The sequence below is a fragment of the Monoraphidium neglectum genome, assembly GCF_000611645.1.
Source record: "Monoraphidium neglectum strain SAG 48.87 unplaced genomic scaffold scaffold00433, whole genome shotgun sequence".
NCBI classification, from domain to species: Eukaryota; Viridiplantae; Chlorophyta; class Chlorophyceae; order Sphaeropleales; family Selenastraceae; genus Monoraphidium; species Monoraphidium neglectum.
This window is the reverse complement of record NW_014013195.1, coordinates 12,269-21,938: the sequence shown is the minus strand read 5'-3', so window position 1 is coordinate 21,938 and position 9,670 is coordinate 12,269. Positions and strand designations below refer to the sequence as shown.

The window sequence follows — 9,670 nt, the reverse complement described above, 5'->3', positions numbered from 1 at the left end:
GCTCGCGCTGTCCCAAGCAGATCCGCGACGCCATCGCGCTGCTGCGGCTGGACGACCTGTATGTGGAGTGCTTTGAGGTGAAGGACGTCAAGACGCTGCGCGGGGAGCACCTGTCGCGCTGCATCGGGCGGCTGGCGGGCAAGGTGGGCGGGCGGCCGGCCGGCGGGGCAGGGGGGAAAGGGAGGGTCGACGGCAGCTTTGGGGGTCTGGGGCCGAGAGTGTGACTTTATGTGAGCTGCATGGCCTGCCTGGAGGCAGCAACGCCGCCCCTCGAGTTGGGGGGGGGGCACAGCTGCGGAGTGGATAGGGACAAGAGGGGCGCGGCTGGCCACGTTGCCAACATGTGTGGCGGCCAGCCATTGCAGCTGCCCAACCAGGTGGCCTGCAGCCGCAGCACCCTGCTCTTGTAGTTGTTATCTGCTACTTCTTGGGACCTCTACCAGCTTTCCCAACACGTCTGTCTCGGCCATCTCCATCCACTCATCAATAAACTCGATCAACACCCTGTTTCTCCCAACACAACCCCCCCAGAGCGGCAAGACCAAGTTCACAATAGAGAACGCCACCCGCACGCGCATCGTGCTGGCCGACACGCGCATCCACATCCTTGGCAGCTTCCAGAACATCAGGGTGGCGCGCGACGCTATCTGCAGCCTCATCCTGGGGTCGCCGCCGGGCAAGGTGTACTCAAAGCTGCGGTCGGTGTGCTCGCGGCTGAACGACAGCTAATCCCTCTCCCAATTTCATTTCTTGCTCCTCTGTGTTTCTTGCTCCTCTGTGTTTCTTGCTCCTCTGTGTTTCTTGCTCCTCTGTGTTTCAGACTTTGCACCCCAGCGGCTGGCCATGTTGACTTGTGTCTATTAGCATGCCCGCCACAAGCAGGCCGCGGCAGATTCAGGGACGGCGTCGCACGGTGGATTGCTTGTGTCGTTGGTGCAGCAGCTTGCGGCCTGTCACCACCAGGCCGGGTCACCGGTGCCAGCGCACAAGTTGCGGTTCTGTGTGACGCCTTGAGGCTATCCCACCACCAACGCACTCAAGAGCGGCCTGTAACATTCGCATTTGACAACGCGGGACACTTGAAACAGCAGATTTGGCTTCCTGTCAAGACATGTTGCACGCAGTCTGCACGCAGTCACGGGTCAAACACTGGTGTGATCGGGGATGCGAGCAGTGTGATCGGGAAGGCAAGGCGTGCTGTTACGGTAAGGAGCAACAATCCCTTGTTACCGGTACGCCCATTCAGCCTGGTTATAAGTTTCCCACAGTTGACATTGATTCGCAACCGCCCGTGTTGGAGCCGCGAGATCTCTATGATACATACAGAGTCGACACATCACGATGCCACTCCTGGAGATGGCGCCACCTGTTCTGCAAATGATTGTTTCCCACTGCGACACCAGCGCCTGCTGCCGCTTGTCGGCGACGTGCCGTCGCCTGCGTGCCTGTGTGCTGCCGACGCCACCCGCTGCAGGGCTCCGGGCGACGGTTTGTGGCGCCGCAAGCTGTAGTTGCCAGCATGATAGCATCTACCTGCCAGGCGCAGGCGAGTATTGAGGCAGTGGTGAATCGATCTTTTCAACAGGAGGGGGCGTGCTGTCGCGCAGGGCCTGCCTCACGGCAGCCCCCCCCCCCCCACTACCACTACCATCACCGCCCCCCGGCGGTGTCGCAGGAGGCCAATCGACATGGCTGCTGGTGTTCCCGCGGCGGATGGAAGGCTTGGCGCTGGCTTTTCTGGATTCCATGTGCTCCCAGGTCGGTTCCACGTCCCAGTTCGAGGCTGCAGAGGGGAAGGATAGCCTGGATGCGGCCATAGCCCGCCGCCCTCCCGCTCTGCAAACGACACCCATTCTGGCTGGTTTATGCGCAAGCAGCACGTGCCATGCGCCATCCACAGGTTGAGATTATGTATGGACGGAGGCTTGCGCCGCCGGTGGTCCTGCGCTTGTGCAATTTCACTGAGGCGGACCATTTGGTGGAGCAATGCCTGCCCAGCTTCCAGGCCGTCAAGCTTGTTATCGGCCTTGACCGCCCCGACGGCTTGCAGGTGAGCCAAGTGGTCGGTAGCCTCCAGGCCGTGTCTCACCGCAGCAGCCACGCTGGGCGCAGCCCGCCGTGGCTGCAGGGGCAGCGGGCGCTTGCAGGGCCCAGGCGGGCTGTTGTGGGGCGCTGCACAGGCCCGCGACACCCCTCGACCATTGCTAGGCCAACCCCCGGCGTGCGCTGCGCTCGACCCTGCCGCCTCCCCCCAGGGCGTGCTGCGCGCGCAAGGCGTGAACGCCGCGCTGGTGTCGATCACATCCCGCCACGCCCTGCGGATGCCGGCGCGTCGCTATGCGGCCCACGTGCTGTTGCCAAGGCTGCAGGGCGATGGGCTGCTGCAGCACGTGCTGGCTGGTTGAAACAACAGCCGCGCTCGGCCACTTGTCGTGTTCGTTGCCGCTGTTGTTGCTGGGGATACAATCAATTATATTCATGCTGGTGCCATGGCAGGACCGTTTGTTGATGTGGGGACGCTGGTGTCAAGAAGAAATTGTGCACGCTACCTCATCGGTTGTAAACATGCCCACGATGCTCAGGTACGCCATGCTGGCTGGCAGAACTAGTGCGTTCTTGCATTGTTCCTTCGCCATCATCGGAGACTCGTGAGATGAAGTTGCGCCAGCCCGCGGCAGGTTCATGGCGGTTGTGGTTGAGGCTGTGCAAGCTCGAATCCCGGCAGCATCTTCACCACCCAGCGTACGCTTGCAGGTTGCTGCAAATTTGTTTTCAACGCCTGTGCCGGAGTGCCTGTATGAAACGCCTCATGCCTCACATGCCGGCAACCACAGGCAAGCGTTGCATTTTGCGGCCCCAGCCCATGAATTCCATGCATCCCGAGATCGAGGCGTAAACGCATTGCATGGAGTTGATAGTTGGTATGAATGTGGTCCAGGCCAGGCCTGCGCATCGCTGCAGGCATTGATGAATGGATTGGCACCCCGCACCCACCATGTCCGGCACAATCACCACTGCAGTCAGCGCCACTCAAAGCCGACGACACAGATTATGAAACCTTCGTGTCACAGTTCAAGCGCAATGTGAGTCAGGTAGGCTACTGTCGCAAGTAGGCCAGTGTTCCGCCAAGCGCCGACGTCAGGCGGAACTGCTACAAGCAGGTTGGATTGTACTGTGCCTGGGGCCATGGACCTGGCCTGAGCCTGGCATGGACGCGGCAGGTAATAGATGAGAGTTGTTATCACGGCCGACTTTGGTAGGCAGAGCTCCATGATAGTGGTCGGAGCCTGTCGGCGACCAGCACTCGGCGCTCAGATCACTCGGAACAGTTGATCACAGGTGGGTGTGTATCTGCCCATCACTTCTTCGCAGGAAAGATACCGGTACACGCCCACTTGTACGACATCAAAATCCAAGATTTCACTTCTGCTGGCCGCCATCCCTTCGCGCCTTCCATTCTACACTCCCATAGCCATCACTGTGCTATCCGATCCGCTCGACCATTGCATCTGGTCTGATGTACGCGGCTATCGTCAAGCAAGGGGCGCAGGGTGCTGCAGCCAGCACGCCAGGTGAGCAGACCATGCAGCCGTCGTGTGCGCTGATTGCGCACCCACCGACCTTCTGTCGCCGGCACGCTGCTGCGCACGCACTCCAATGCTCAACGCCCTGTACGTCTGCTGCGCCCAGGCAAGATTGCCAAGCGAGACCACCCTGTTGCATCTGGCGGGGAGCCGACGACACCCACAAAGCGCAGCAAGGCAGCAGAGGAGGAGTTGGGCGCTCCTCCCCCGCCCAAGCAGGAGGAGCAGAAGCAGCCGCAAGAGCAGACTCTGGAGCAGCAGGAGGAGAAGCAGCAGCCCGAGGCGAAGCAGGGGGAGCAGCAGGAGCAGGAGCAGCAGCAGCAGCCACAGCAGCACGACGCTGATGGCGACACGGCAATGGACGAGGGCACTGCAGGCGCTCCATCCGCAGACGCCGCGCCCGGCGAGCCGCAGGGCGAGCAGCAAGACGCGAAGCCCAAGCGCGCCGCCAAGCCGCCCCACCCCACGTACGACGACGCCCATACCGTGTTTGTGAGGGGCATGGGCCGGGAGGTCACGGAGGCCGACCTGCGGCAGCTGTTTGCCGACGTGCCCGGGCTCAAGGACATCCGCCTGGCGCTGGACCGCTACGACAAGTCCCCACGGGTGCGCAGCGCCAGGGCGGCGGCCTGGTCGGGCCGAGGCAGGCCCGAGGCCCCGCGCTGCAGCGGGGCAAGCCGCTGCACGCAGCCTGCTCTGCCTGCGCAGCCTCCGCATGTACCCGCGCCAAGTAGCGGCCGAGCAACCTGCTGGTGGGTCTACGCAGCTTGCTTCGCCACGGGCTCAGCATGAAACCAGCATGAAAGCTCGCATCGCCGCCACCCTTTCGCAGGGCTTTGCATATGCCGAGTTTGAGGGCCTCGAGGGCGTGTGCGCGGCCGTGGCGCTCAGCGGCACCAGCATCAAGGGCCGCTCGCTGCACATCCTGAGGTCGCGGCCGCCGCGCGCGGCCGACGCGGCGGACCACACCGCCTTCATCAAGGGGCTGGGCGAGGGCGTGGGGGAGGCGGAGCTGCGGCAGCTGCTGGGCGACGCGCCGGGCGGCATCAGGGACGTGCGCCTGCCCAAGGACGAGACGGGGGCCTTCAAGGTGGGCGGCGGGGCAGTGGGGTGGCTGCTGCTTGTGACTGGCAGCGTGCGGCACTGATTGCGGCATGCCGTCGTGCATGGCGATAGTTTCACATGCAGCTGCACATACACGGACGCGTGGCGCACCGGCTCACAAGCACATGCACTCACCCACATGCATTTTATCTTCACAGGCACTTGCATGCACACGCATGCACATGCGCGCACACACACACACACACCCACACACACCCACACACACACTCGTTTACACACACATGCATCCTGTGAACATCAAACATGCAATGCGCAGGGTTTTGCTTATGTCGAGTTTGAGACGGATGAGGGCCTTCAGCACGCCGTGGCCAAGCATGGGACCGAGGTCAATGGGCAGCAGCTGCTCATTGCCAAGTCAGCACCCCCCCGCGGCGGCGCGAGGGGCGGCCGCACGCACCATGTGGCTGGCAGGCGCGGCGGCGGGCGGGGCAGAGGCGGCGGCGGTCGCGGCGCCGGCGGCGGCGGAGACGCGACCATGGAGGAGGGCGGCGGCGGCGACGCGGGCGGCGCGGGCGACGAGGGCGGCGAGGGCGGCTGGAGCGTGCAAGGCGGGCGCGGACGCGGGCGCGGCGGCGCGAGGGGCCGCGGCCGCGGCAGGGGCGGCCGCAGCATGGGGCTGCCGTACGTGCCCGTCAGCGGGGGGCGCGGCAGCGGGGGCCACCAGCGTGACGCGGTGCAGGTGGAGGGTGGGCACACGCGCGTGCGCAACCCGCGCGTGATGCCGCGCGCGGCCGGCGGTGCGCAGCAGGGCGGGGCGGACGCGGTGGGCGGCGACGGCAAGGCCAAGTCCAATGATGAGTTCCGGCAGATGCTGCTGGTGGAGGGCAAGTAACCAGTGCATTCCGCGGCGCGGCGGCCGGGCAGCGGACACTTTGTGGTGGTTGCTGTGAGTGTCCCGCGGTTTGGTTTCGCATGTCTTTGCGCCGCCGAGGTTTTGCACGGCACAGGGGCATGGCATCTGCCTGCTGTACCTAGGGGGCTTTGTGGGCCCCGAGTAACTTTGGTTTGCTGCCTGCGAATGAGCTAACCTCCACTTGACATGGAGCAGGCAAACAGCATGGGGATCATCGAAGCTCGTATGCTTTGGCAGCATGTTTGTGATTGGCATGCATGCAGGCCAAGGGTCCGTCTGCAGCATCCGCCTGGGGCGTGTCACCAGCAGGGGCGGCCGGCAGGCGGTTAGCAGGTGGGGCGGCCATGGAATGCACACGCACATATGTGTCGACGACACCACTGCGACTTGGAATTGTCATCATTTCGCTTCCAGGCGGTGGCTGCAAGTGTGAGCCCTGCTATCCCTGTCCATGTGACCAAGTTGGTGGCCGACCACCGGAGCCTCATAGCTTTGCGACGTGCATGCAGGCCGAGCGTTGCTTGTTAGATTCTTCGGTCTTCTTGGTGGAAATATCTTTCAGGCGACCCGTATAACTCTCAACAGAGCCCGTGTGGGCCGCGGTCACTTCACGTCGCCTCCGACGAACAAGCTCAAACACCATCATTTTCCTCAATCTTCGCGCTTTTTGAATTCCAGGGTGGTTTATAGGTGACGCCACTCCGAGGCATTCAGGCCCAATCAACGGGTCCCCGTCGTCCCGCCCCTTCCATCTCACTTCAAGTCATCTAAGCTTAAAGCCTACAGAGTCACTCAAATCACTAATGTTGCGGCACGGCGCACGGCATGCCTGCTGCGACACCAGCAAGGGCAGCGGGTTGCAGACCACCTGCCCCGCTGATGCTCGCCGGCGTGGTGACATGGATGAGCTCTCGCGCCTGTTCCCGGACTGCTCCCCAGGTGCGGTTGGCATGGCAGGTCAGAAAGATGCCTGAATGTACTGCTGCAAGGTTGCAGCAAGGTTGCACGTGTTGCACACCCCCGAAGAGGTTGTTGCTGCTGAAGCAGACAGTGACACAAACCTGATTTCCTCAATTATCATACACCTGACATGTCCACATTCAGGCGAGCTGTTCGATGCTTACGAGAGCTCGGGCTGTCATTTTGGCCGCACGAGGGAGCTGTTGCAGCTAGTACAGCAGGAGCAGGTGGGTCTCGAGAGAGGAAGGATGTCCCGCGGCGGCAGCCACTCTGCGCATTGAGGTGGCGCGTGGACGCGCGCAGCAAACAAAACGAGCGCAGCAGCTCCAGGTCGACCTTGCATGCAGAGCCTGGCTTGTCCTCTGTTGAGATCAAAATTGATGCGACATCCATGCAGCCCCACAACACCGAATCCATGCTGCATACATCACAACAGGACCTCGTGCTGCACACGGGCACCCTTGACCTGCCCCTAACTAGCGGTGGGGACAGCAGCTGGGACCTCAACAGCGCTTCAACGGCGGCTATGGCCTGGATCACATCCATTGGCTATGCAGTCGCAGCCGTGGCCGCTGAGGTGCTCGATGATTACGGCGGCGATGCACCTGCCTATGGTGGCGGCAGGTGGGACGGATGGGGTGCAACCAAGTGCCGCGGATGCACCGACGCAGCACACCACAGCCCTCACTCAGCAGCCCGTTTGTGCACGCACTAGCCAGGAACATCGACTTGGATCACTATGAAGTGGAATGTGAGGACAGGTTTGCCGTTATCTCGGCCATGCCATCTTAACCTTCACGCCACCATTACCTTGATGGACTTCCGCCCCGGCAACCCCCCAGGGATAGGCAGCCAGCAGTGAGCAAAAGCCCTCTAGACAGGGACATCAGCGGCAGCTCAGGCGGCTCTGGGCGCCGCTGCCCGCATCACAATCAGGACTCTGTGGACGGCAGCGGTGGCGACCAGGACGCGAGCCGGGGTTGGGGAGGCGGCAACAGCGGCGCCTCTGGCGGCTTGGGGGCGACGGGGCTGGCGTTGCGGCCTCGCACCGGCGGTATGGGCAGGTCAAGCCGCTCTGACTGAACACGCCAGGTGGCTGCTGGGACAGCGCCTCCACGCGCGCTGGTCAAAATGAATGCCTGCCAGCAGGCTGGCCTTTTGACTGCCATAGGCCTAGGCCGTGCAACGTTTGCCAGCGGGGCACAACCGCCTGAAAGGGTTTGAACCGCCTCCTGATGGAGTTCATCACAACGTCATGCGGCCATGTGGGCCAGAACCACCCAGTGCAGGCTGATGTGCGCGCTTGATAAGGTGACAGGTGGTTATGGTAGCTACATTTTATACGATTACTTTGACCACTGTGATGGCTGCCCAGCTGGGGGCTAGTTCATGTGGTATTGGGAGCGCTGAGCTTACTCACACGGGCCCCTTGGGAGCGGCGTTGGTGTAGCACTTGAAATCGCAAGCACACACGCACTGCTTGTTGTTGGCATGTACCAGCCCAGCCACACACAGCACCCGCATGTGCAGCGGGCTGAGATTGCACCTAGAACATTGGCGCCCTTGTCACCGGCCCATTTGTAGGACAGTGCAGCTGCATGCGTGCCACGATCGAGTGCTGGCCAGGAGACTCGGACAGCAACATCGCAATTCAATCTATTTGCCATCATGGTGACTGCATGAGCTGCTGCCTACTGTCTCCTTGCACACACTGGCCATCCAATAGGCACGCGCTGCCTCTCCTGGCTTACACAAGCCGTAGCATGTGGCCATGTGCCCACCAGCAGCGGCACACACCAGCAGCACAATCACGCACTCGTACTCTTGCTTGCCTTCATGTCGTGTGAATGTTGGCCCGAATGTGCAAGGCGTGCTGTTGATGGGTATTACTTGGCCATTTGTATGCAGGGCCCATATGTTGAAACCACTATCATCAAATGCGAGCATGCGGAGGGCAGTTGCGAATGATGCATACAACTTCAGTCAGATGATTCAGTCACGACAGGTCAATTGCAAGCAGCTTGCTTGGGGTTATCCCACCATCAAGCACGCGGCATAATCAGTCCTCAGCGGTGCTGACCCCGGTGGCCCCGGCGGCGCCACCATTGTCGCGGCCGCCGGTGCCGCCTCCGTTGCCGCCGCCGGCCAAGCTATTGCTACTACTGCTGCTAGTGTCGGGTACTCGGGAGTCGTAAGTGAATGTGACAGGCCCATCTGCACCTCGCCGCCAGCCGTGACACAGGTTAGAAGAGTTGTGCAGTTGGTGGAACGTCACAGATGATGATAGCAACATCTCCAAGCCATTCTGTGAGCTCCCCCCACGCTTGGCAGACAACAGGCACGCACACAACCACACACACACACACACACACACACACACACGTACACACGCTCGCGCGCGTGCACGGCCACACAAGTGAGCGTGCAGAGCATGCGCACACTCAGGCACTCGAACACACACGCGCGAGCACACAGACACGCACGAAGTCTCACATGCATCCTCGCAGCCACATATAGAGGTGCACCCACGCGCCCACGGAACCCTCGCTTCGCGTCTCCTCGGCATACGCGCCCTTGACCCAAACCCCTGGTCTCCCATCACCCAAGATCCGCACCGTTGACCAGCGCGACCTGCATCATGGCGCCAAAGCGGCCGTCCTTCACGCGGTCTTCCGAATACATGGAGCGCACCAGGGCCAGGAAGCCCGCGTAGAACTCACGCGCCGCCTCAGGGCCCATGGCTTTGCTGCGGAGGGTGTTGTGAGGGGAAACGCGCGTGCATGCAAAAAGGTGTGTGCGTGTGCGAGTGAGCGCAGGGGTCGCACGCGTGTGCATGTGTGTGTGGGGGGGGGGATGTGTGCCGGCGTGCCTGCGGTTGTGGGTGTGCGCTTGTGGGTGCGGGGTAGGGGGTAGGGGCAAGCTCAGTGCGCGTGTGCGGATGTTCTGGGAGCGCCATGGGTTCGTACGCAGACAACGGCATACACATGCTACAATGCCGCCCTTAGTGCATCGTTTTTGGCAGCCACCGTGCCCCATTGGCCTCACTGCAGGAAACATACCAACCATCAGGGGTGGGCTGCCGACCTCCCCCTCGCCCCGGCCCCTCTACAACGGGCGGCATACGAGCATGCGCGTGCCCCCCCCCCCC

The 9,670-nt window shown here is 62.3% G+C and overlaps 3 protein-coding genes across 3 annotated transcripts in view; 2 read left to right on the top strand and 1 right to left on the bottom strand.

Moving 5' to 3' along the window:
* MNEG_3449 (Pre-rRNA-processing protein PNO1) overlaps window positions 1-729 on the top strand; it is a gene marked incomplete at both ends in the record, with an annotated part of 2,579 nt that extends 1,850 nt beyond the window's left edge. The window contains 2 exons of the mRNA XM_014048077.1: window positions 21-143; window positions 532-729. Coding sequence (XP_013903531.1) covers window positions 21-143; window positions 532-729 — 321 coding nt within the window. The remainder of the gene's footprint in view (window positions 1-20; window positions 144-531) is intronic.
* A 2,788-nt stretch (window positions 730-3,517) lies between these two features.
* MNEG_3448 (hypothetical protein) lies at window positions 3,518-5,541 on the top strand (the record flags this gene model as incomplete). Its single annotated transcript, XM_014048076.1, has 4 exons — window positions 3,518-3,572; window positions 3,691-4,190; window positions 4,417-4,674; window positions 4,966-5,541. The coding sequence occupies 4 exons, from the start codon at window positions 3,518-3,520 to the stop codon at window positions 5,539-5,541; spliced, it is 1,389 nt and encodes a 462-aa protein (XP_013903530.1).
* Window positions 5,542-9,120: 3,579 nt separating this feature from the next.
* The window catches only part of MNEG_3447 (D-tyrosyl-tRNA(Tyr) deacylase), a gene marked incomplete at both ends in the record, with an annotated part of 1,800 nt that continues 1,250 nt past the window's right edge, over window positions 9,121-9,670 (bottom strand). The window contains one exon of the mRNA XM_014048075.1: window positions 9,121-9,268. Within this exon, the coding sequence (XP_013903529.1) occupies window positions 9,121-9,268 (148 nt within the window). The remainder of the gene's footprint in view (window positions 9,269-9,670) is intronic.